The 25767-nt window shown below is 42.9% G+C and overlaps 3 protein-coding genes across 9 annotated transcripts in view; all 3 read right to left on the bottom strand.

The window, feature by feature from the left end:
- Positions 1 to 531: 531 nt before the first annotated feature.
- Positions 532 to 20743, bottom strand: LOC116928905. 5 transcript variants are annotated; one of them, XM_032936040.2, is made up of 28 exons: positions 18915 to 18995; positions 18798 to 18834; positions 17851 to 18234; positions 15347 to 15385; positions 11147 to 14861; positions 10944 to 11040; positions 10739 to 10781; positions 8458 to 8567; positions 6975 to 7033; positions 6829 to 6896; positions 6367 to 6472; positions 6010 to 6216; positions 5625 to 5805; positions 5451 to 5564; positions 5306 to 5382; positions 4971 to 5237; positions 4757 to 4909; positions 4489 to 4679; positions 3780 to 4428; positions 3297 to 3457; positions 3048 to 3230; positions 2838 to 2957; positions 2479 to 2756; positions 2371 to 2410; positions 2254 to 2288; positions 1802 to 2160; positions 1558 to 1728; positions 532 to 1159 (listed from the first exon to the last, which is right to left on the bottom strand). In XM_032936040.2, exons 3-28 carry the CDS (start codon positions 17866 to 17868, stop codon positions 1077 to 1079), a joined length of 7524 nt encoding a protein of 2507 aa, XP_032791931.2. In that variant the 5' UTR covers positions 17869 to 18234; positions 18798 to 18834; positions 18915 to 18995; the 3' UTR covers positions 532 to 1076. The 5 variants fall into 5 exon arrangements, with proteins under 5 accessions (XP_032791931.2, XP_032791935.2, XP_032791932.2 ...); XM_032936044.2 differs by adding an exon at positions 1247 to 1349 and having other exon boundaries at positions 18798 to 18987; XM_032936041.2 differs by lacking the exons at positions 18798 to 18834; positions 18915 to 18995 and adding an exon at positions 20521 to 20743.
- A 240-nt stretch (positions 20744 to 20983) lies between these two features.
- LOC116928903 (mRNA export factor) lies at positions 20984 to 22747 on the bottom strand. Its single transcript, XM_045177820.1, has 5 exons — positions 22587 to 22747; positions 22108 to 22413; positions 21968 to 22045; positions 21522 to 21908; positions 20984 to 21417 (listed from the first exon to the last, which is right to left on the bottom strand). Exons 2-5 carry the CDS (start codon positions 22387 to 22389, stop codon positions 21070 to 21072), a joined length of 1095 nt encoding a protein of 364 aa, XP_045033755.1. The 5' UTR covers positions 22390 to 22413; positions 22587 to 22747; the 3' UTR covers positions 20984 to 21069.
- Positions 22748 to 22879: 132 nt separating this feature from the next.
- The window catches only part of LOC116928902 (calcium/calmodulin-dependent 3',5'-cyclic nucleotide phosphodiesterase 1C), a 29378-nt gene continuing 26490 nt past the window's right edge, over positions 22880 to 25767 (bottom strand). For all 3 annotated transcript variants that reach the window (XM_032936035.2, XM_032936037.2, XM_032936036.2), the window contains 7 exons: positions 25160 to 25300; positions 24881 to 25050; positions 24622 to 24783; positions 24142 to 24344; positions 23902 to 24042; positions 23676 to 23822; positions 22880 to 23594 (listed from right to left, as the gene is read on the bottom strand). In XM_032936035.2, the coding sequence (XP_032791926.2) occupies positions 23548 to 23594; positions 23676 to 23822; positions 23902 to 24042; positions 24142 to 24344; positions 24622 to 24783; positions 24881 to 25050; positions 25160 to 25300 (1011 nt within the window). In that variant the 3' untranslated portion in view covers positions 22880 to 23547. The remainder of the gene's footprint in view (positions 23595 to 23675; positions 23823 to 23901; positions 24043 to 24141; positions 24345 to 24621; positions 24784 to 24880; positions 25051 to 25159; positions 25301 to 25767) is intronic.

Here is a 25767-nt window from a genome sequence, read left to right as displayed (position 1 = left end):
GGGGTGGGGCAAAAATCGAGGTTGACCCCCTTGCCCCAACGCCTTTTGCAAAAATGGCGCCTGAATTCCAAACTACGAAGTTGAGTCGGGTTTTTAACGGGGCAACCGGGGCGAACTCCCCAATCAATCGGGGTTGCATCCCCGATTAGGCACTCCGATACAACCCCGATTGAGATCGGGGTTCAAAATTTTTCACCCTGAGCCCCGAACGCACCGCCCCAAGCCCTTCCACGAAATGGCACTGTTACCGTTTGTATGGTTATAATTAATAGTTATCATTTAATTTTTTTAACGAAATCCATGCGTAATTGATCCAAATGAAAAAAACTACCAATAGCCTATAACTTGACATCAGATTCCTTGTCACAGCTTGAAAAACCGAAAAACGCAAAAACATTAGTGTCGAAACCCCTCAAGATCGACACGCCATCTATTGGTGATTGATTCGCAATCCATGAGAGAAAATCTCGGAGATCGCTGCCATCATGGAAACGGAAATAAAATATCTTACACAAATCGAATTACAAAGAATTCTTTTTAGCTATGTATTTCTTACAAAACATGTATTGTTGCTGTTTTTTTTCATGATTATAATGAACAATGTTCATACATCGAGACACATCACGCGTAGTTAAACTTTGATAACGCATTTTACTTCTAGGAAGCACAACCCAGACAATTTACACTAGGTAAAGCCATTGGCTGCCCGAGCTTGACTTGCTATAATAGACTTGATCACAAAGGCAAGTGCTCTAATGAGTGGTGAAGGAAGTTGTATAAAAAAAAAAACTTTTTAACATCTGAAAGCTATTCTTGTTCAATTTGTCTAGGGGAATATAAGCTGCTGAAGTCATATCTGGATCTATCCTTTCACCAAAACCAAACGAGAAGCAACAACCTGCCCCGATTGCCACACCGGAAATCTTATTCATTCACCAAGGTACTCTTCCAGTAGAGACCCGATTAATTCTCCCCTACAGTTAAGAACGATGCGAATATGCAATCACAAATTAAGGATGATGATAAAATTCAAATAGAGATTTGATGAGACTAGAAGAATAATATGAAGACGATGATCAAGCAGCGGCGACTTGGGCAGCCAGCGTAATCAGATATTTGCGATCCTCTTCAGACAGCCCGTGTTTTCGTGTCCTCCTCACTGTGGATTCAACGAAAATCAGAAAAAAAACAAAACATATCCAGGTTATACTTTCTAGGGAATAGAAGACAGTGCATTGGAATTTACGGGTGAAGTGTGAAGCTTTAGCGAAAGGAAGAGTAGTTTCAATGCCGATTTTCTTCAGGCAGTGGTTGAAAGACGTTGTTGTCGCGAGTCCGTGATCGCTTGACTACAGCCAAGCAAGAAAAAAAAAAGGGAGAGATAGAGGATAGAACCCGTTTCAGTACGCCATTACCGAAACAATTTAAAACACCAAATAAATCGAAACCAAGTTTTGTTTTGTTAATGAAAATGACCCGAAAATTAGAGGGCAGCCAACATAGATGTTATATAACCAACCCCGTCAAGCAAAAAGATATGAGAAGGTCGATAATTACGTGCAGAACGGTCAGCATTGATATGCTGACGGTTGCTTCGTTTCCGTTCGCGCGGATGTGTAGTTGTCCTAGTCGCGGTTTTGACGAGACTTTCTAAAATTTCATCATCGCCATCTGTTACCGTATCGGTTAGATAATCATCTCGGATCGATGTACTGCGACCCAAACCAACTAGAATCAAAAGATAATAATCATTTCCTAATTTTTTTTTTTTTTTTTTAAGAACCAATTTAATTCAGTATACCTGATTTTCGCGATCGCCCCCACGTCCCTGTTCTCATAGATTCCGTGTCGGAAATATCACTGCCGAGAAGTTGGCGGAGTTCAGCATCCGCTCGATCTTCTTTGGTTTTGTATGTGACAGGGGAGTCGTAACAACCTAGACTAGGTAGACCGTTGGTGTTGCCAATTTGGGTGATCATCTTGCCGCGGGTTTTGCTTCGCTCACGATGATTTGCCTTTTTCTCCATTTGCTGGAGGACTCGGTCGCGTGTTGTACGGTATTCCAGGGCAAATTCAGAAACGATTCGACAAAAGGCACCTGGCTTCGTTTCACGGACCTGAGCAGGTGGCGTGCCCAACCAAAGCAGAAATTTTCGAAACCTTCACAAACAAAACGAGTTTTTAATTTATTTCGCGCATTAATCTCAGTCTTTTTTGTTTGTTTTTTTTTCTTTGAGGTTTGTTAGTCATTACCTATTCGTCACGCGTCGATGCACTATCGTCGCCACCTACAAAAAAACAAAACAAAACAACGGTTTGCCGGAGGTTACATCAATCAATTGAGGATAGTATAGGTGAATGCTTTCTTACCATAATCCGTTCAGCGCAGTCAGTCAGAAATTCCGACATTCTTTCACACAAAAGATGAAACTGTTAGGTTAAAACGACAAGTAATAAAAGGCTTGAGTTTTCAAATACTTGATTTTCATAGCTGTATTTCCGTCATGCTTGGCTATGGCGCGTAAATGATCCCACGAAGCTTTACAGTCCTCTTCCATCTTGTTGAGATTAGCTGCCAATTCGTCATAGTCCACCCTCGAAGCCCTCGTCACCGCTCCAATTTCCGAATATAGGTCTGTCGTCTCGACATTTTGTTCCATGATCATGTGACACAGATGGTGCAACAGCGAGTGCTTGTGCACCGTGTCTTTCACTTCGGGCACTTTCGCTAAATAGTCTACTTGGAAACCTTTGATCTAGATTTCAAAAATTCCCGCTTTAACAATCGCTTTGGCATGAGTCAGTAACACCGATTCTGAATGTAAGTCAACACTTACTTCAGCCCCATTTAGAAAATTGCCAACAGCAAGCAACGTTGCTAGGATGGCTCTGAAAGTAACATTGGATTGCAATATTTCAATTCCTTGCTTCAAATCCATTAAGGGCTCAGCAAGCTCCTGTTTATGAAAATAAAAAAATAAAATAAAATAAGATAAAATAAAACTAAATCGTATCGTAGATAAATTTCAAAATTGAAATTATTTTACCTTCTCCATATTTTCGTAATCAGACTTGAATAGCCATAGTTTCAACCTGGCTGCCAACTCTGTAATTGATGCTAGAGAAAGAAGAAATTGTTCCGCACTTCCTAGTGGCAATTCCGGACTAGCCAATTGCGCCTCTTGGATTTTAGCGCGTTCCTCATCGGTCGGCAACATCGTCAACAATTTCTGTAGTCCCAAAAGAAAACGAGAATGAAATGGATTTTGCGTTTACCCTTTTAATTGATGAATTACCTCTATTCCTTCGCGATTGATTATAGTCGAATCCATTTTGAGGATTGCCGTTTTGATGGTTCTCGGCGGTGGCAATTTAGTCATGCCAATATTAATAGAATTAGAACGTTTGGGATCCAATACGATCAGCTCCTTATTCTTTGTAGATTCGTGTTGTTTCTGCACAAGAAACCGCAACGGTGAACAAAAGTTTGATTTATGGCAACACAAAATTCAATCAAAAGGATTAATTCAGCGATTCAAAAAAAAAATTATAATTAGAAAATGTGTTAGAGTACGGCGCTCACCTCCTGCATGATATTTACAAATGTTGTTTAAGCGAGTGAGAGAATCAGTTGAGTCGCCGTGGAAAAAGATAAAAGCCAAGATGTAACAAAAGAATTAAATTAGTAAAATAACTTGCGAATCAATTAGTAGTTAATAACCAAACAAACAAAAAAAAAAAGTTACAAAAATCTATCAGAAAAAAGAAGCAGCGACTGACCTTCGTTAGCAAATCTTTCGAGCGCGATTCGAAAAGATGTTCCAAATTTTTCGTATCTATTGCAACCGGATGGAGTTCATCCCACAGGGTGGGTCCTTTAATCAAACTGAGCTGATCCTCTCGAATTTCCCGCCAGAATAATTTGACTGTTTTCTTTTGTTTCACTACGGTGTTTGAAGCCGTTTCACCTCCGTTGTGATGAAGGTGGACACCAAAGTAGATGGGTGGAGGTAAGGCAGATTTCGACGGTGGAGGAGGTGGTGGTAATCCCGCCATTGGCGGCGGAGGGACACCGTTAGGCGGCGGAGGTGGAGGCGGAGGCCCGAATGAATTAACTCGGACAGACGGATTTAACGGATCGCTATCTTCCTCCTGTTGCAGGTCGGTAAAGTCCAGGTCGCAGATCTGCAGTGGCCGATCCAACGTCTCGAGCAAACTCTCCCAGTGCAATTCATTTTCGGACTTCTTCGATTCAACTTTGCCAGTCGGTGACAGCGCCGCATTCTGTTCGCTCAAATTACGCAAATCGTGTCGTGATTTCGATTTGGTCAATTCTTCTTTAGCTTTAGAAATAATGCCACTTAAATCGCCCAACCGATTGCATTTCTCTTCGGTAGGCGATGTGGGATTGGCTGAAATGTGATTGGCCTGTACAAAACAAGGTGATGCAATCATCTCTTCATCATCATCAAGGTTAGTTTATTATACCTGCAAACGTTCGGTGAGGTCTTTAACCGAAGCTTCACGAGATATATCCAAAAGGTTACGATCGATACTGTCCTTATCTTTTTCTTTTTGCAAGTTCGAGATTCGTTCACTGATGGGCGGCATGTTGAGAGTCAGATCGACATTACGACGATTCTCATCAGCGACGTCGGCAACGGTAATCACCTTTGGGACTACAATGACAGAAGATAATTAGTAGACGATAAATATTCATCAGACCGATGATTCGGTTTGGCCTTTTGTTGTTTACTAGTAAAAGAGGTACTGCAATCATCAAAGGGTTCATCCATTTGCGAAGGCGACAAGCGGCTGGCGTCTTCCTGCTCGCGAATTAACGAACGCTGACGTTCGGCTCGTTCTCTTCTGCGACGTAGCGCCGGAGTGACGCCCACATCATTAACGCCTAGAGTCAAACAGGATATGTAAAAGGTACGTCTGTAATTATGCGAGAGCTTCACACCCACCTTTCAAATCGATATGAGACTGGGAGCCGTTCAACATGTGCTGTTTCACATCTTCCATTGAGCCGGAAGACTCTGAAGAAGAAGAGCTCCACTGATTAAAAGATTTGTCGGCCAGTTCGTTGGCCAGCAAAGCTAGATGCTTTTTAGACTGAGATGCCGTAAGTTTCCTTACGATAGTGTTGGGTTCTTCGCCACTAAACAATTCGTCTTCTTCTTGGCCTTTTCCATCGACAGTAACCGTCTGAAGCAATTGGAATGAGTTCAACCCTAAACAGAGGGCAGCAATTATTCAAGAGTTATGTAAATTGAATGAATTTCAATTGTTTTTCACTAACTCTTGTTCCCTTGTTGAGTCTGATTAGACGGATGACGAGGAGATCTGCGGTTAGAACACCAATTACGTGGAACACGTCTGTTTCAATTGTTTTTAAATGAATCATCTTCAATTCTCCAAGTGAAACATACTTGTTTGCTTCGTACCTGTGCTGATTTGAATAGTCTGAACATGGCTCTTCATCTTCTTGCTTCAATTGCAGCTCGTAAATTTCCAGTTGCTGAATCAAATCCGAGTCTGCATCGGGTTTCGAGACAAACCTAAAAAAGAAAAATCCAGATGTTTCAAACTTACATAGCGCAATAACGGATAAGACATACCTGCTGACAATCTGCTGCATTCCAAGACCTTCTAAATATTCGATTTGATCGTAGTAGGAATCCTGGTCTGGCAGTCCGTGTAGGGTTTTGTTGATGAGTGTGACAGCGTAGGCAAGCAATTCCGAGTCGGACGAGTCTCGTTCCTGCAGTAAACGCATCAGACTGGCCCACGGCTTGCAATCTGTGTCAGTGTTGAACACGCAAATCAATTAAGACTCGAGCAAGCAAATAGGGCCAACAACTGGCCGTGTTATTATTATTTGCACGGCCGATGACGCACTTGCGCAAAGCGAATTTTCGCACGTCACGCGGACCCAATTCTAAAGCGAATTCAATCGAACGATGCTGACGACGACGATCAGCGTGTACAATATGCGATGTTTACCTTGGCCGGAATCCACCGCTTCTACCGCTTTAACCAAAAGTTGGCAATTGCTTTCAACATATTCGACGAATACGAGGAGCAATTTCAGTGCCGTCTTGGCCACCAAACGGTATTTACTCGCAATCAACGAGTAGAGCCATTGGACTGTTGGGTTGTGCTCCATGACGCCGTTCATTCCGTCAACGTAGAGCATCACTTGGCCCAAAGCTAATCGACGGTGGATGACCCGACCGACGGAATGAAAAGAGAAAGCAAAAATATAGGAAGAAACAAAAGACAAGGAATGAGCATTAATATGTTTTTTAAAAGGCAGCTTTTTAAATGATGAAATTCAGGAATGTTTTAGTCTAGCCTTACCGCGGAGGATGTAATTTTGAAAGTTCTGGTCGGCAGTTTGACCAACTCGGATAAGACAGGCTAAACCATCGTTTTGAACGAATTCGTGTACCAAGTCTTTGTCTTCCTGCGCATCCAAACATTTAAAAAAAAATATATTATATATGAAAAAACAAGTTGAGATAAAGATAGACCGGATATTATTTTTTTTTAAAGGAGAAAGTGAACGAAAAATTGAAAAAAAAATGGAGGGGGGGATTCTACTATGACGACCTGACGATTGACGTTAAGCAGGTCAGCGGGTTGTACCAACACACAAACTACAAGAAGATCCGCTCACGGATATTGAGCTAGAAAACGTAGAGCCACTACGCCCTTGTGTAAACATTAAGTCGACGTGTACGAGGCGACTCTCAACGGTTTGCAGCCCCTTTTTTTTTTTTTTAGGGTTTCGTTCTCGACAAAAACTAAATATAAACCCACCTGGAAGATTTGCTTCAACGAGAAAAGGGCTCGCCGTAACTCCCGTCCTTCCGAGTGAAGTAGTTTATCTGCAAAAAAATAAATCACAATTTAAATTTCAAAAGGGTTTTTATTAATTCGTGAGAAAATTCAGAACTCTTATTTACCCATGATGCCGTTTACCCTGACAGACAGCTGCGTCCTCAGTACGATCGAATTCTTCCGGCTGTAAAAAAACAAAAACAAAAGAGAAACATTCTTAAATTTAAGGCCGACAAATTCAAATGTTTTTCGTAACTTTCTATACTTCGCTACCTTAATAACTCACTCGAAAAAAATTATAATAATAATAATAAAGTGAATACTGTCGCTCTCAATTTTGCTGCCTCTGTTCACTGATGTGTTTTGATAGACCAAATTTGACACGTGCTCTGTTTTGGGTCGTTGTTGCTACAAGTCGGTTCATAAATAGACTTTGGGAAAAGAGCGTGCCGAGATTGACTATACTTTGACTTCGTCACATTTGCCTCCTTTACTATTCTCCTAATTTTGGGTTGGAAAGTTTGTGTGGACAAGGAAAGAGAGAAAAAAAAAAAAACAAACATCACCGGAACCGATGTAGTGGAGTATCCCTGGGAGACGTTCGCCTACACCGGTTTGACAAAGTAGGTCGGGCGCCTCTTAATTTTTACCTTTTCTTTTTTTTTTTTTTTTTACTTCATCCCCTTCGAAGACATTAAGTTGGTAAACGAGTCTCTTCTTCTATTCGCCTCTGCCCTCTTTGTTTTTGAAAACCCAGCGCTACGTATTTAACTAAATACCTTTCGCCCTGATTTATGTCGACTGTCTACTGATTCAGAGATTGACGGATTGATTGCGACCCGTTCACGGTTGTTCCCTTCACATTTCTACCCCCAGAAATGTCGAGAAAGTTCAAAACAAAACAAATACTTTCAGGGCTTTCTCTTAAGTGGCCAGTAAAAACTTTCCCCTTCAAATATCATCAAAATATGAAACAATAAATGTTACTTTGAAAATCAAATGATTTTGAAAATGAAAGACCGAGGAATTCTTCGGATGGAACCAGTCGAAAACAGATGTACATCTGTGGCTAAGTCTGGACTGCTGCAATTTGGCGCAGCTTGCCTTCTAATCCGGATGTGGACTGTTTCGCTCTTTGACGTAAACAGGAGAGAAAAACATCTTTTAAAGGAAGTCATAGGCTATAAATCAAGACTACTGGTTTATCCTGGGCTGCTGGACGGAATGAAAGGTCTCGGCCAGAGCCTGCGCAACATAGCTGTGCCAAGGACTAACCGCTAGCCGCTCTGAAAATTATTAATGTTTGAACACTTCAGTTTTCTAAACTGAAACCGCTTAATTGATTGCGCCAACATCGCAGTATGTCATCGGCGAAAAGAAAAAATTTATATGTATAAATTTACGCTCTTGACCGGCGTCTGCCGGACTTCATCAGGTCAATAAACAAGGAAATAAATCAATTGGCCATCACGAAGAAATAACCGAGAGCCACATATAAAGCGACTATGTTTGCGTTTGTTTCACAGGAAAAAAAAAATTTATAATAATAAAATAAATCATTTAACGGCTTCTAAAGTTAGTCTAATGCATAGAGAAAGGTCTACTTACTTTTCCAGGAATCCTTCCAGCTCTTCAGATTGCTCGTTAAGTGTGGCTTCCACGTCGAGGTAACTCCCGTAGTCGCCATCCTTGTACACCTGGAACGTGGCGTCTCCCAACTACACAACGGAATAGATAAAAAGAAAAAAAAAAACAATAAGCATTAAAAAAAAAAAGACAATGAGTCATGCAATTCTAGCAAATCATCCTCCTCTTCCTCAGGGAAATAAAAAAGAAAAAGAACAGGGGAAGATGACAAGGCCGCCTGCGAATTTACAGGTCGCTGGCATTGAGGGTTAAATCGGTTTCATTCTATTTCTTGTTGTGAAAAGCCATCCATCATCAATCCCTCTGCCATCGTGTCCCAACATGACCACACTTGATCTTTAAAAAAAAGGAAGATGGCATGGGATTTAAGAGAAAAGGGGGCAACCTATCAACACAATACCGGAGAAAACACGAAGATAATGGCAGCTGTTTAAAAGGTCGGAGGCGACCGAATCTGCTGTTTTTGTTTGCGTTTTTTAAGGGCGTTTTATTTTTTATTTCTGTGTGTTTGCCTTTTGATAATAAAATAAAAAAAAAAGGGGGCGACAGTCGGGACAACAATATCCCTTTGAAATTTGTTGCGCTTTTTTGTAGTTCCTAAGAGAAGCAGAGTCGACTTTGGTAACAAAATGAGCCCCAGTGACTCATTTCGGTCACCGATCCCTGACTTTTTATTTTATTTTTTTTTTCGCGTGTGTATGTATACACAAGAAAACGCTTCTATTAAAAAAACAACAGAAAAACTCGAGAAGGAGTTTGGGCTCAAACTGCCCCGCGATACGGCCGGCCGCAAGTATTCGGTTGCGCACGGCAGCACGCAACTCCCGCGGCTCCAAGCAAAACTTGATTCCCCCTTTTTTTTTTTTTTTTTTGCCGAGCCGAAAAATATACGTGTCATTAATGACAACATCAAACACCATTGCCGGGGCCCACAGTCCAAAGAAATGTGAGCTAGGAGCGGCGCAAAAGTATAGAATAAGACAATCTTCCAACTGCTTGTCCCTCAGCCGTTTTTCTTTTGGGGGTTTTCGAGTAACGTTGTTTCTCCGTTTCTCCTTGTTTTTTCCACTACCACTAACCGATTTTTGTTTTTTTTTTTTCTCGGGACTGGGTCGTCTAAATAACGCCGACGCTTTACTGCCGCTCCCGCACGAAAATTCTATTCATGGAACGAGGCATTTATAACACTACGCAGAGTCGAGTATAGGGACTATACTAAAGTGTACGTTTAGGTTATACACATCTTTCTTTTCTTTTCTTTTTGAACTCACTCGGATTAGCTTACACAACACACCGTGACGGCCTTTTTTTTTTTTTTCTCTTTCTGATTACAAACCCTACACGCATCCTTAGTTCCGTACGTTTGTGCAGTAAGTAACTGGACAGCGTAGCGGTTAACGATTAACGTCTTAACAGCTGCAACAGTCTAACCAGAAACATGGAAGATGTTATCAGCGAATTTCTCTTAAGGGAGGAGGGATGGTAGTCTAAAAAAAAAGTAAATAAATAAATAAATAAAAATACGTTTAAGAAGAAAGAAATTTTAGGATTTAAAGTAAAGTAAAGGGGGGGAGAACCAAAAAGACGATACGACCTGATGGGGAGCGCCAAGAAGTCGGTGAACGGCCGGTAACTGATTAGCTAGAGGTATATTAGCGTTGAAGCAATGAAAAGGCGGCCGAGTCGGCTCAGGGAAACTTGTGTACGCCAAAGGGTCCGTATCGTTGACGAACTGCACCCGACAGGTGAACCATTCCATCCTCATTTTTGCAACGATTTCAAACGATCGATGTTTGACGTAGAAATTGAAAACTGTGCGTTCGCAGAGAGATTTCACGTTAAAAAAGGACGACACTGCGTGTTTTTAAAACGGTTGTGGGCCATCTACAGGGGGCCACACAATTTGTAAGGGAACGTCTTAATCGGATAGAGTGCGACACTCAACTGGTAGGACCTGAAATGCGATGCTATCTGTCCTCTCTGGCTGGCCCGGTGCAGCTACCGCTGAAAGCTATACTACGCGTCAAGATGGCTCTTTGTTTTGAAAACTCCCTGCCTGTCGACTCGTTTGTTATATGGGGCACGCGATACACAAACAACACGAGATTTTTTTTTTCTCTTTCTTTTCACGGTGTGGTAATCCAAAACGGCGTATTTTGTAGCATCCAATCTGATTGGTCTAGAGTCTCTAGTGGATGAAAAAAACAAAAAATACATAAAAAAATGCTGTGAATTAGCTTACCTCTGGTTGATCCACCGTTGTTAAGGGAATAGCCGCCGATGCGCTAGAATCGACACAAAAGGAATGAGATAAGAACATGGCAGGGACAAAGAAATAGAAGAAAGATGATTGCATAGTTGATGTTGTTGTTCCACATCCGCTGATAGAGGAAGTAAACACAAGGTATTTTGCATGCAAAGATTGTTGAAGGAAAATAATAACATACCTGTCGTCGACACTGTCCGAATCTGCCTCTTCCTGGTCTTTGGCTGGTGGCTCCAGTTCCACTTGGTCGCGGTCGACTAAAACGGCAGACAATGGCGCTGGCATGTATAACAAAAGAAAAACAAAACAAAAATACAAAAAGGGTATAACCTTCTGTAAAAAAAAAAAAAATACAATTTTCTATCAAGTTTGATATTATAATACCTTCGTTTTCCTCTTGGCTGCTATCTTCGCTTTCTTCTTCCTCTTCCTCTTCCTCTTCTTCTTCTTCTTCTTCTTCTTCTTCTGCTTTAATTTCTATTTCCTTTTCAACTTGTTCCTCATCTTGTTCCTCCTCTTCTTCCTCTTCTTCGTCCTCTTCATCATCATCGTCTTCGGTCTCTTCCGCTTTGACTAGCCGGTCGCTTTGACTGAGGTCGCTCACTGGAGACTTGGACTTTTGCGGCTGGATGTTAATCGTTTCCAAGGATTCTAAAGCGCGCAAAGCGTCCACACCCCACGCCGTGTTCATGGAACAACCGCTCGGCGATGGCTGAATGCTCGAGGTCATTACCGACACGTCCGGCTTGACACTATCGTACGGAGACGGCGGTCTACGGTAGAAAGGATAACTGCGAGTGATGGGCGGCGTAGCTGGACATTCCGGCCATTCGAAACCGTCAGGGGAATAGCGATCCCCGAGTTCTTCAGGATTCACGTCGGATCGGCTGCAGCTGTCGGATTCTTTGGCCGGAGGCGGTGATAGTTCTCGATCGATTGTTCCTCCGATCGACACACCCTCCTCTGGCGCTTTCGTCGCCCCCAAATCCGCCGGAAGATCATCGAGTTCTACATCCGTATCGTCGCGTTTGTTTTCCGTACTCTCCGTTTCCTCGTCGGCGGACGAGGAACTCTGCGTCTCATCGGCCGAGGAAGTGCTGGATTCTTCCGCTTTCGTCAACGCCATCTGTTGGTCAACGCCGGCATCTTCTTCCAGCTCCTTGGCGGGGATGTTGTCGGTGCTGGGCAGCCACCACGGGATGATTTCGCTGTTCTGCTTGCGCAACCAGCCGAAAGACGAGGCCAGTTTGGCTGCGAACGACGACGATTCAGCCAAAGCACCGCTAGATGGCTCTATGCTGTTGCGCTTGGAAGAACTGGCCGAATCTTTGATGCGCGAAACGGAGCGGCTGTGCTGCGGACGTCGGTCCGATTCGGTCGACGTCGATGAATCGGTCGATGTGCTGCAACTGCGCGCTATGCTCCGGGCGGAAGCGTTGCGCGATGGAATGTGACTGCGCGACGACGACGCCGTAGTTCGTCCGGACCGATTCGACGGAGGCAAACTGGAAGGCGGCAGTGCAAGAGACGCAGCCGACGCGGCCCTGCTCGGAACTCGTCCAGCATTGGCGGATGGCGATCGAGTCACCGAACGAGCTCCGCCACTCGTTCCGTCTTCCGGCGAACGGAGCGCCATCTTACTGTAGGAAGGGGAACGCGAGGCGAGCTTCCTGTTTCCTTGCGAAGAGCTCGCCGAAGACTTGGACGCCAACGATTCCGGCGAAGTGCTGCTCCGCTCATCCGGCCCACGAGTCATCTTCAACAGTTTGGACCAGTTCACCGACGAGGATCGCGATTGACTGCGCGACGACTCATCAGCCGGTTGGACGGCTAGTTGAGGGGAATCCGAATGGACAGCCGGCACTGACAAGTTGACGGATGGTGATCGAGATTTGGAGGGGCTCTTCGAAGACACGGCGGAAGAAGCCGCAGAAGAGGATGGAAGCAAGGGGGATCTCCTGGTCGGCGAGGCTGGCGTTAAGCTCCTCTCGGCCGACGTGCCAGACAGTTTGATCCGGCTGATGGATTCAGATGACGCGCTGCTCTTCCGGGGGGATTGAACGGCCATTGCGCTCGACGTTGTGCTAGGACTCTGCGACTTGATCCTGACTTGCGTCTCTTCGGCTGCGGCTTCTTCTTCCGACGACGAGCTGGAAGAACAGCTGGAAGACCTCGAATTCTTGGAGCTGGTCGAGATCTTCCGCCTCGATTGGCTGCGGATGACGGCCGGCTGTTGTTTCGCTTGCGGCTGGATCTTGGCGCTCGAACTGCGGCTCAAAGAAGAGCTTCCACTTCCCTTGTCGGAATTGAGCGAATTCCTCCTAGATGACGCTGGCGTCAACGATGGGTTGCGACGCTCAGACGGACCCGGACTGGCGCTAGACGATTTGCTTCCGCCGGACGAGCTCTTTCTGGCTTGCCGTTTGGCTTTTCGCTGAGCCTCGCGGAAGTCCTCCTGTCGTTTGCGGAATTCCGACACTTGCTGGTCGTCCAGGTCGACATTCAACGCCGATTTACGGTACTCTTTACTACCCACTACGGGCACCGGAATCGGAGGTTTGTGAAGAGTCCCGCTCGTGGGTGGAGATTTAGTTTTCTCTCCTGCCGGCGGGCTCGTGCCGGAAGCGTATCTGGAGGGCGTCACGTATTTGCTGAAATAGCGGTCGGTGTAGGAGCCGGGTCTGGACGACGATCCGGCCGATCCGTAGGCGGAAGGAGATCCCGTGTAGCCCACGAAACGTTTGGGACGGCTCGATTCCGCTTCTTCCGTTTGCACCTCTCTAGCGGCAACAGTGGGCAGGCGACTGTGAAGCATCTTGGGACTGCGGATCGATCCGGAAATGGGAACTAAAGTCGTCCTGGACGAGGGGACGGATTCACTGGAAGGAATAGGAGACGTCCCACGACTAACAACGTAGCTCACCTCCGCTTCTTTGGTTTCGGCCTCTTCTTCCTCGCTCGAATCGGAATCGTCCGACTCTTCCGATGCGGATTGGACGGTCTCTTCGGCTGTTTGCGCTGGAATAGTTTTCGACTCCGTTACGGATGCAACTGGAAGCGTCTTGGCGGCTGGTTCGCCGTTGCCAAACATATTCCTGTAGGCCGATAACCTTTCAGTCGGTTGCTGGATTGCGGGTTTCGTTGCGGAAGCGTAGCTCAAATCGCGCGAAGTTGTGTGACTGGAACGGCCGTAGCTCGCCGGAACTCTGGGCGTGTACGTAGACGGTGATTGGAAGGTCGTGCTGGTGTTGCCTCGCTGATTATAGGCCCGGAAGGAACGCGGAAGAGTTACGGACGACGATTCATTTTTACTGGATGCTTCCGTCTTCGCAGCTTCCGTCTCTTTTTCCCGACTTTTGCTCCGGCGGTAGCCTCCGCCCGCCGCGTACGGCGACAACAAGTTGCTCTCACTCACAGCAGATGGCGTTGTGGATAATGCGTTGCCGTTCCTGGCTCCGGATTTGCCAGCGTTGGCTAAAATGTCCTGACTGTTGCGACCGGACGAACTGCGTTCCGCCCAACCATTACCGTAATGACTGCCATTGTTGCTGGCCGACGTGTTGCTGCTGGTCAATTTATATGGGTTACCGTAATTCGAGCTACGCCCGAGCGAATATGAATTACTAGAGCCACTGCCTCCTACTGTTCCCGCATTTCCATTCGAGCCCGTTTGACCCGCATTTCGATCCGTTCCCGATCTTCCTACATCCGTTGCTGTCCGGCTGCTGGCCGTCGTTCCGTACATGGATTTATTGGCATCACTTCTTGCAATTCCGGATGCCAGTGAGCTATTCAAATTGCTGGACTCTCGTTGGTTCGTTTGCGAACTGTAACTCGGCTGGATTTTGCTCGCCTGAATGCCAGGTTGATACGAGACTTTGGCCGATGCCGGCAATTCGGCCGCATCTCTCTGTCGATTCCTGGCCGTCGATGGCTCTTCGCTTCCCGAGTAGGCAGAGCTTCTGTTTGTTCCAGCGCTTCCATAGCGGCTGCTACTACCAGTGGCGCTGGAGGTCGTCGAAAGTGGTGAGAACGTTGACCGGAACGAATTGCCGCCGCTTGCTGCTGCACTCCTTGTAGGTGTGACCGGCGCTTTGTTCTGTCCAACAATCAAAATTTAAAAAAAGAAAAAAGAAAAAAAAGGATTTCATTAGATTTTTATTATTATTATTTTTTGAGAAGAATGAAACCGAAAGTGTGTTGGCGAAAGATTACACGAAAGAACACAGGCTTTCTCCTACTTACAAAGGAATAATAGAAGCCAATAGGGAAAGCGTATACAAGGGAGATTGCTAAATTTCATGCGTTACAATAATTGCGCAATAAGAGAATTTTTTGAACAAAGAAGCCGATTGGTGTCGAAGCACAGTGAACGTCATTCGACAAGCAGAATCCATTCACGACAAAATGAAAATACTTTGGTGTGTTTGGTGGTGTGGGCACTTGAAAATAAATCGTGCGAAAATAGTGGAGACATCGGAATCACGGCAATAAGACAACGGGAAAGAAAATCTACACTCTGCCGAGACACAAATTGTTTTTTTTTTGTTGCGTGACACGGACACATAAAAAGAAACACCCAACCTTGTAGGAAGAGTAGTAGCTGCCGTAATACGGTGAACTCTATATTTGCATACAAAAGAGTGTTGTAGATATGCGCGTATCGATCGTAAACGTTAAAGTGGCAAAAAAATTATAAATACAAGATAACAAAATAAGAAATGGTATAATCAAAGACGTATTAAACGAGAGATCTCCACCCACTCTTTTGTGACAAATCAATAGACTGGACAGAATTCCTGGGCTGGAAGCTCTCCGTGTTTGCTGCCACCCAACTGACATTGGGGTTTTTGTTTGTTTTTTTGTTTTTTCGGGGGTCTTGTTTTTGTGTTAGCCAACGTTAATTAGCATGGCAGGATATAGATCCATCACGCTGGATTGCCAACGTCAGTCAGCCTACCGTGCCAGCTAGCCAGTATACACAAAAGTGTTGTTCCCGTTCTTTAATGGAACCAGCAGAAAGAAAAAAAAAAAAAGGGGGGGACACACTTCCGCGTTTGACGCCTACCCGACATGTCCGGCCATCGATAGTTTTTTGTCGGATGTCTCATCACAGCGAACTTCCTTTTTTTCGGTCTGACGTTCATGTACCGACGTTTAAAGGGAAATGCCGCACAGTTCACTAACATCTGCTCATTTCTTTAACTTTGTCTTCTCCTTTCCCCCCTCCCCCTCTTCTTCTTTATCTTCTTGGTTTTATTTTTTCCTCCTCCATTCAGACCTCTTTTTTTTTTTTTTACTCTACTCAATTTCACTTTGGCAAAATGATACGGTGAAATTTTTCAATCGATTTTTTTTTTTTCTTTTTTAATAATTTCTTCAATAATAAAAATTAAAAGTTCTCATCGCCGACTTGCTGGAATCAGTGAGCCGAGGTATAAAATTCTCGGATAACTTTCATTCCCATAAATCACGGTCGGCTATTGTCCTATTTCAAATCGGATAAAGAAATACGAATTTTACGTTTTGCGTCTTCTTTTCTACGACTCCGCTTGGATGGCCAAACCGCAGATCTTCTAACAGCGTAGTGGCCGCCGCAATCATAAAAGAAAAACGAAATGACGACAAGGTCCATCAAACGAGTCGGTGATAATCCACTCGACGGGGAAAGGTGAAATCCTAAAAGTAGAGCAGCACACTTTTGCTACCGCTTCTTCAGAGCTCACAGCACATGGGGAACGTGAGAAATTCGGGAAGCGTCGACCCTCCCCCGTCAACTTTTACTATGTATTTTATTAGATATTTTTTTTTTGTTTTCTTCTTCTTCTCTTTTCCTTCTTTCAAAATATATAGACACACAAGAGGAAGAAGAAAAAAAAAAGAAACGGCCTTTCAATTTTTTTATGATTTTTGTTTCTCGTCTCTCGTCCTCTCCCTATCGTTTGCATGTTGTTCATCCGGTACGGGAAGAGCTAGACGAAAGCTGGCCTTAGCTGCTTGTCCGGGTCAACGGTATGCAAAGTCGTTTTTCTCGTCCCTTTTTTTTTTTTTTTTATATTTTTTTATTTTGTTGAACGGGAAGGAAGCGCTGCCGTTGTGTGTATGCCGGCGTGATGGTGTGTGTATTTTTAACACCGAAAAACCCGGCAGTCGAAAGGCATAGACAGAAGGAAGAAGAAGGAAAAAAAAAAAAAAAGAAATCCTCCCCAACTGATGGCCCAGTCTCGTCTCCTGCACCTCTTTTTTCATTTTTGTTGTTGTTATTTATTTTTTTTTTTTTCCTTCTTCTCCCCTTGAACTACACGCGGAAAATAAAACATACTAGCCACCCTATCTCACTCGATCTCTGTAGACAAGTCTTTAAGCTCTACTACAGCCTGGCGTATTAAGCCTGATGTATACACAGCACGTAACAGTGTGCGATAATATCAGGGCATTAACCCTGCCGTTCATCCTATCTGACTAGTAAGATGGCTTACGCTCACGAAGAGTACATAGAGCGCCGCGTAGGAGGAGCAACAATGGCGAGCAGGACACTTAGTCGAAAACGACGACATCAACAACGGGTGCGCAGTCCCAGTTTGTTTTTGTTTCTAAATTACTGATGGAACAAAACGAGAAAGAGAGAGAAAGAAAAGAATGACATGACCGGGTTCTTTCACAGTAATATACAAGCCAGCTTTGGCGCCAATGCCGCTCACATATCCGCACCACCAAAAATACATTGAAAGAAAAAAGAAAAAAGGAAAAACTGGGCCCTGGCTTTCAAGTTGATGACGATCTAACAAGGAGTGACTCTTTTCTTCTCCGTTCGTCGGGCAACTCACGCTGTCATTAGAATAACCGCAATATTGCGACTTGCAAATGATCTATGTAACGGCTGGTGAGAAAAGGGTTCAATTGAATAGCTCCCACATCACGATAAAGCCGTGGCACGAGTTATGACTCCTGGCCGACTTGGCACTCATTTGTGACACACACACAAAAAACAAAAAACAAAAACAAAACAATGGCAGACGCATAATTGAAGAAAAAAAAAAAATGAAATAAAATAATTAAATGCAACGAAACAATGGGGTTTGACTTACGTAGCCGCGATAAGACATCCTGCTGACGATGATCTTGTTTCTCCAGTTTCAAAAGAGGTACGACAACGAACAAGAAGAAGATGACTCGCAGCAGCGCAAGTCATGTGTGTGTGTTGTGCTTCGGCCAGCTACTGATGGAACACTATTCCATGTTCGAGGAGAACTGTCCGCCTTGCAAGCCGCTTCTACTCGCTGCCTCCGAAAACTTTCTCTCGGTCCTCCTCTTCTTTTCTCTTTCTTTTTTCCCTTTTTCTTGTATGTTCCTGTGGGCTGTGAAATGTTCCAGCGAGGGGTAGGCCTGCTAGAAGAGGGCGAGACGGGGAGAAAGAAAAGTTCCACACCACGTCGGTCTGTAAGGAGACGAACTGCTGTCGGAGATCCCGCCTATTGCACAACAACAACAACAACAACAACAAGAAAAAAAAAATCAACATTGGTTCGTTTGTTTTGTTTTTTTTTTCTTTTCTGAGAGAGGCGAAAGGCCGTTTTGTTCCACTAGATGTGTGGGAAAAACTTTAACACACACACACACACTCGATGGTTTTCACTTTCTATATTGCCCCCCGACTTCGACCGCCATGTAGAGATGATGATGCGTTCCTCCCCAAGTGGTTTCCAACTTGATCTGAAGTGTCCATATGCGTGTGTGTGTCTATTTAATAACTAAAGCCTTTCAGTTATGAAAGAGAGAAGAGATTTTTTTTCACCCAAAAAAGAAAAAAAGAGGAAAAAGGAAGGAAATTTCAAAACGTTTTAAAATTCCAAAGTTATGACAAGGTCGAATGACTAGGGCAAAAACATTCTTCTTTTCCCTTTTTACAAACTGTTGTCTATCTCTGACGATTGTTACCATTTCCCTTTCGTCTGCTCTCGGTCAATTTGTTCCACTTGAAAGAATTAAAGCTACCGAACAAATTTATTTTTTCTTTCTCAACCGTGATGGATACCTCTTTCGTTGTTGGCAATTGCACGTCTCCCTTGCAACTGTATATATATTGTATATATTTTTTAAAGGACAAATAAATAAATTCAAAAACAAATTTGGAAGGCCGATAGCACAGAACTCAATGACTGAAGAGAAACTGGAGATCCCCACACCGCCGGACAGGTGAACGTGAACTTTGCGACTGCGAAACTAAACTGGTATGCGTGCGAAGGCGGGCACCACACTCCTCCTTGTGCCTAAATTTTTGTTGCGTGTGTGTGTGTGTGTGTGTGTGTGTGTGTGTGAGTTGGGATTTTTATTTTTGTTTGCCACTGGGTAACGACGCCCCAACGAGTATAAGACTTATGCTGTGTAAGCATGCTCGTGTAGACTTTGCCATCTATTTCGGGACTGCAGCGATCGTTCCACCCGCTGTCCGCTCGGCTCGGATTCTCTTCCTTCCCGTCCTCCCTTCTCCTCTTTTATTTTTTATTTATTTATTTTTTTCTCATATTTTTTTTTATTGAGGACTCAACGTCAGAGTCACAACCATCCAAAAACAGAAAGAAGAGAAAAAAGAAAAAAAGAAAAAGAAAAAGACAATATATCAACCTAGATAACAAAAGAGGGGCGCTACCGGGAACCTACATACTCGTTCGTTACGAATATACAGCCGGCACCAGACAGGAATGAGCCTATAAACGACGAGTACATAATAGAACTCACGCCGAGCTGTATCATGGACTCGTTGTCGTCAACCTCGTTTTCTCAAATTTGTCAGAAATCCTGACCGGAGTTGGTGTCGTTCTCACGTTTCTATAACGAATAATCTGGATGTATAATAACGGACATGTAAAAAAGGAAACACTCGGCGAGACTCTCTCTTCTCCCACACTGGTGAGACATTTTCGCCGTCAGTTCCGCTCTGGTCGTCCAAGTTTCGTGTCTGGATGAGATTACTAGGGATTCGTTTTCACTGACCGTACTTACAAGTGTTTCCAGTCGGTCAGCGGAATATGTTAAAGTGAAACGAACTCCGGTCGAAACCGCAGCTCCACAATCTTCTCCTGAACCGAAATGAAACGGGAAGAAAAGAAGCATCTTTGCATGACGGATCTTAATAAGCTTTCTCTTTTATTTTATTTTATTTTTTGTCAAATGTTTGAGCTAGCTAGAAATAATTGAGAATGTTACAGCTTAATAAAGAAAGCCGACAATCTGTATGGGGTAAAAAAAAAAAAAAATGCGTTGCAAAATTCGCAAAAATGTCGGGTACCCGTTCACGGAACAGGACCAATGACTATGGAAACGACCATCTACTACGACCGGTAGTTATGGCTACAATCCTATCCCCCGGAAACCCCAAGAGCTTGTGAGAATAGGCGTCTGCGCGAATCAGAAGAGATACACGTTAACGTGCGTCCTGAAAACAGGGCAACGCTAAGCGTGAAGTACAAGTGAGAGCGTTTTACGAAGAGACACGTGGGCTCTGAGCAGATCAGCCTACAAAGAATGACAGCGATCAATGTTCAGAAGTGTCCTAACAACTTACGCTTCCAATAGAGGGAAGCGCGCGCAGTCCTTATATACCGTGTGAGAAACTCTCAAATCAGGCTGCAGACCGTAGTGCACCAAAATTTCGTTCTAATGAGGATTTTCACCAAACGGCAAAACGGATTTTAAAAGTGATAAATGAGCTGTATCCACGATAAGTCGAAGAATATATATAGTAATGCAGAACTTACCAGAACTTTGACGAGGTTAGTAAAAACATTTCTTTTCAAAACACTAGCACTGAACAGGCAGGCTGAACAGGCGGCCAAATAACAGATCCTCCCACTCAGCTGAATAAATAGAACCTCGTAATGTTTCAAACAGTCAACCGTAAATCACTTTTGTTAACCTCTATACCAAAAATTAAAATCTGAACGTATTACTTAGCGATTTGCACTTCACTGAGTTTCGAAAATGCTCAAAATTCGGCCAGCCATGCGCCTAGAGAACTTTAGCTTAGACTAACACGTGCTTGCAGAGGAAACCTAATCTTGCCAGATTTTGTTGTCTTCAAATCTAAAAAAACTTTCAAAGATTAAATTAAAATTTTTATTCAAATTGTTATTTAAATTTATTCTTTATTTATCTTCTTTTATTTTAATTAATTTTTTCAAATATATAAAATAATTAGTTATTTTTTGTAATTTCTAAATGTAATTTGTTCATTCAACAAAAATGTTTTGTTGAATCTCTGTATTCAATGTAAAATACAAAACAAGGAAAGGGCATAAAACAAACAATTATGACTTTTGGCGAGGTTTCATCTCTTCGTAACAAGAATGTAGGAAGATGTAATTCTTTTTCTGGGGGTTATTAAATTCGTGTCCTTTAGACCAATCATAACTAACAGCATAAGCAAATATTTGACCATCACGGTTAAAACAACAAGCTGTGATTGACTGCTCCATTTGCTCTGAAGTCTTCAACTTGGTTCTAGAGTCCTTGTCCCAAAAGGAAAATCTTCCATCAGACCCAGCAGTTGCCAGTGTTCCATGGACAGGATGAAATTTGATATCATTGACAGCATAAATATCCTGATACTGTTGATTGGTTCCATTTGAACGGTGACATTTGAATGTGAAGTTGTCCTGCATAATAGAAAAATCAACCAAATTTATACCAAATCCACATGTTAAACAATTTTATCTGAAAAAAAAAAAAAAAAATCAACAATTAACAAGTGCTTCTGTACCTTTGGGTTGCTAGGTGTTATATACTGAATGGCAACTCTCCCTTCAATACTTCCCAGAGCAAACCCAGTTGGCATTCCCTTTTTATCCTTGAAGATGGAGACACAGCGATGTTGGTATTTCAGTGGAGACTCAATCCTCTTGGCTTCACTTGGAGTATTTTCAAGTTGATAGACAAGCAAATGGCGAGAAGCTGTAGAGACGACAGCAACAGGATATTCCACGTCAGCACAGTAGCAGCGCTCAGGTAAGTTAATTGTAAGAATGGGTGACTGTTGCCGCAGGTCCCAAAACTTTAGTGTTTTATCCCAAGATCCAGTCATAAGGCATGAATAGTTGTGTGATTTAATCCAATGGCATGTTTTTATTGGTGCATCATGAGCTGCAACCTGGAAATTCAAAATATGGTAATACAGATACAAGAAAAGAGTTTGTAAAACTGAGTTACCTGAATTGATTGGTTTGAATTCAAGTCCCAACATTTGGCCATTTTGTCACAACCAGCCATAAATACCTTACTTCCATCCTGAAAAAACTTGAAATGTTAAGGCAAACACAACAATGATGCTATATATCTGTCAAACTTGCATCACTCCAAGCCACATCAAGAACAGGTCCCTGCATCGTTTCTTGTGATTTTGGTATAGACTTGCCAGTTTGATCAATTTCCCAGCATCTAACATGGTTGTCCCAACTTCCAGCAATCAAGAAGTTTTGAGGAATGGAAGCTGGGCTGAATTCTAGACAAGAAATGGACTCGTCCGGAGGGGAAACTACTTCAAAATCCTTCATCGGATTATGGTTGGTTGGGGCTGTAACTACATTGGAACCCATGAAACTACTTCCGCCAAATCCCGTAGAACCAAACATTTTGGCCGACTATTCTTCAGATGCCTAAAATACAATTGGTTAATAATACGAAAGTTATTAAAGTGAAACGGTAAATGCTATCATGAGCTGGTTGTTTATCGACACAGTTCCTCCCTTGTCCCTTCATCTCTGATTCTGATATATTCACAATGCGGAGAATTCTGATGGTCGAACTGAATAGTGAAAATAATACTTACTTGTTCGCAATAAACAATTGTTACGAGAAATAAAGTAAAAGATTTGTGAAACTTGCACTTAAACCGTTTGCGAAGGAAGCTCGATACACTACACTGCGGAATGCCGGCTGCTAAAATTGGGCGGACGGCGGGAAACGGAGACACCTACCGGCACTAAACGCAATATTTTGAAAATCTGAAACAACGTTTTAGGCGGGAAGCAGAATGTCATCTTTTCAGCACACCCTTCAAAAATATATTTTCACAGAGAAGTAGATTTATTATGGTCCCCGAAATCAAATGAATAGGCTAAATTAACGGTGCAACCGATCTTCATTGTTTATTTTATGTATTGACGTGACAAGATTGACCGACAATCTTTGATGAGACAAAAAAGGGTAGAAAATATTAATCATAAAACCATAGAATAATCAGAAGAATTAGGAAAATTCAAAGATGATGATACATGATTCGCCGGAAATGATATCAAATTGAAAATTACAAAGAGACAAAAGGATTTTTTTCATAAGTAGATACGGCACAATCCCATTACGAATGTTTTCAAACATCTGTTTCCCTATCATCACGGTATGTTGTGAAAGAAAACGTTTAACTCTCTCTCTCTCTCTTTTTTTTTTTCATGTTAGGGGAACACGAGACAATAATGTGTCACCTACAAACATCGATAAGCGTAATGTCTTTCTTTTTTTTTTTCCTCGAGCAAAAAAGCAGACGTTTTGGTAATACGGACGGTTAATGAAAAACGCATAGTCATCCAGGTCCTAGAAATGATGTACGAAATACTATTAGTTAATTTCTGGTGTGTCGAGGTATTGTTTTAGTTTAATTAAGATAATTTTTTTTTTTTTTGTTTTTCTTGTTTCTTTTTTCCATTTTTGTCCTTCTCAGGAGGAGAATCTTATCTAATTTGTAAACAATCGAAATTCGAATTTTCTTGACTAGTTGTTTGACATTTTCTTTTTTAATCTTCAGCTTTCAGTTTGGCTTCTTCCTGCCGTCTTTGTTGATCTAAGGGGGGGAAATGATTGCCAACAAAATTCTTTAGTGAACAACGCAAATAATTAATCTGTCGTGCGGATAAGTGGTCACCTTTAACGCTCAGCTCTTTCCATTTGCCTTTGTTCTCCTCCAAATAGACATCCCAAGGCCGAATAATCTTCTCGCCGGATACTTTGGAATTGGCACCCTCTTTCTTGTTTTTCTCCGGTGTGGTTGGCACAGTGACCACTTCGCCACCTTTCAAGATACCGAAAATGAAATAACACATTAGGGTTTTATGAGCCATCAAATCGTTCCGTTTTAGTCTTGTCCAAACCTGCATCGCATTTTTCTTCGGAGATCGAATCTCGGTGATCGTTCCGGATCGGGGCTGATTGCGGTCGTATAGGTATCAGAATTTTGTCCAATAAGTCACCCATGACGGCCATTGTTGGCTCAACAATAAATTCTATGAAACCTGTTGATTTTGAATATTTGTTTTTGTTTGTTTTTTTAATAAGTAAAACATCCTCCTAAAATAAAAATAACAAAAAATAAACTAATTCGATGATCATACCAATTTGCGATTCAGCAACTAAAGTATTGTTTCTATCACAGAGCGGGCTGTAAGGTAATCCAAGTTCTTTCTCATGGTCACCCTGACGGAAGAACTCTTCCAGCAGCAAATCGGTCCAGTGCCGGTGCAAGAGCCAAGGTTTGCTCGGATGGGCCACGTCGCAGCAGTGCAGCACCAGCGACAGGATTTTCGACTTGTCCACACTGCAGACGAAAGAGTTCGAAAGAACGGTCGATCAACATTATAAATAAGAACAGAATGAAATCATGCTTTATTCAAAGACAATGTGCAAGTTAGTGTGGCGCAAACTAAAGTGCTCGTAGACACCCTATCTCGCGGAATCAAGTCACTGGGTCAATGAATTGTGTATGCGTTGCACAAGGAAGCCCCTACAAAAGGCCTGCCTCGCTAGTGTCATGCAGCAATGGATCGACGTGGATACACAATTAGCTATTCAACATCAAATATACAACATCTTGCCTGAGTTCGGGAACAGTGAGCAGAGCTTTGGCTGCTTTAATCTGCTGGAAGTGGCACGACATGTCCGTAGCCAAGACCATGTCTATGACCAGCGATCGGAATTCACGAAACTCTTCGCGCGACAGGTTGACCAAGATGTTACAGTCCTCTTCTCGCATCAGCCTAGTTGTGGCCGGAAAAAAAAAACAAAAAACAAAATTAAACAAATCAATAATTGATTGCATCGATTTGATTTCGTGTTCTAAAAATGAGATCAGACCTAAACGCTGCGCTGATGTGGTGGTTCTCCTGGACGGACCTGTCATTATAGAGCAAGGCCGTCTCCGAACCAGACATGACGTGGAAGCTATTGGTCGTTCCCGTGTGTTCAAAATCGTGAATGATGGCTGCAATAATGGCGGCGAAGATTTCCAAATCAGTCAACCAGTTCTGTAAAAAATCGTTCCCGTTCAAAACGTTTAAATTCATCATTTAATATGAGTTCTCTTCCCCCCCCCCTTATCTTAAGGGTATAATGGAATCACAGCCATAGTCATACCATCAATCCAGTTTGATAGAGGACGTAGTGAAGCGTTTGGGCCACGTCTGCCGCATGCGTATTGTTGTGATACAGATTGCGATGCTTGCAATAGCCGGCCTCCGTTTGGTTGAGAAACGCTTCCAATGTGCTGCTTGGAATCTATTCCGAATTTTTCCAGCGTGACCGAGAAAAAAAAACCAAAAAAACAAAAAACAAACAAACAGATTAAGCAAAAATAAAAAGTTAGACAAGATCAAAGAGATTATGAACCCTTTAATGCAGTTGGGATTTCAAATCAAAGGTAAGTAGAGCCAGTGCCACTTCAACGAGTTTACAAATGACTTGTCAAATCATGTCTACGTCACTATTACGTCTTCGTTTTATTTTAAAAAGAAAAAGGAAAACAAAAAAATTGTTAGACGCTCTTGCTTAATTAACGAGGAAACACAAAACTATTAGCGAACGCGAATCGTGGACGTATTTACAAGGAGTACCAACAAAACGTTAGGGATACAAGGGCCGCGCATGGAGAGAACGTGATCTTGACATGTTGGCTAATTAGTTTTCCCTGTGAAATTCCACAAGTCAGTTTGGGTGTACACTGTATATTATAAATATACAGCGCA

The sequence above is a fragment of the Daphnia magna genome, linkage group LG8 (genome assembly GCF_020631705.1).
Source record: "Daphnia magna isolate NIES linkage group LG8, ASM2063170v1.1, whole genome shotgun sequence".
NCBI lineage: Eukaryota > Metazoa > Arthropoda > Branchiopoda > Diplostraca > Daphniidae > Daphnia > Daphnia magna.
The sequence above is the reverse complement of the archived record's forward strand: the minus strand, read 5'-3'. Positions and strand labels throughout refer to the sequence as shown.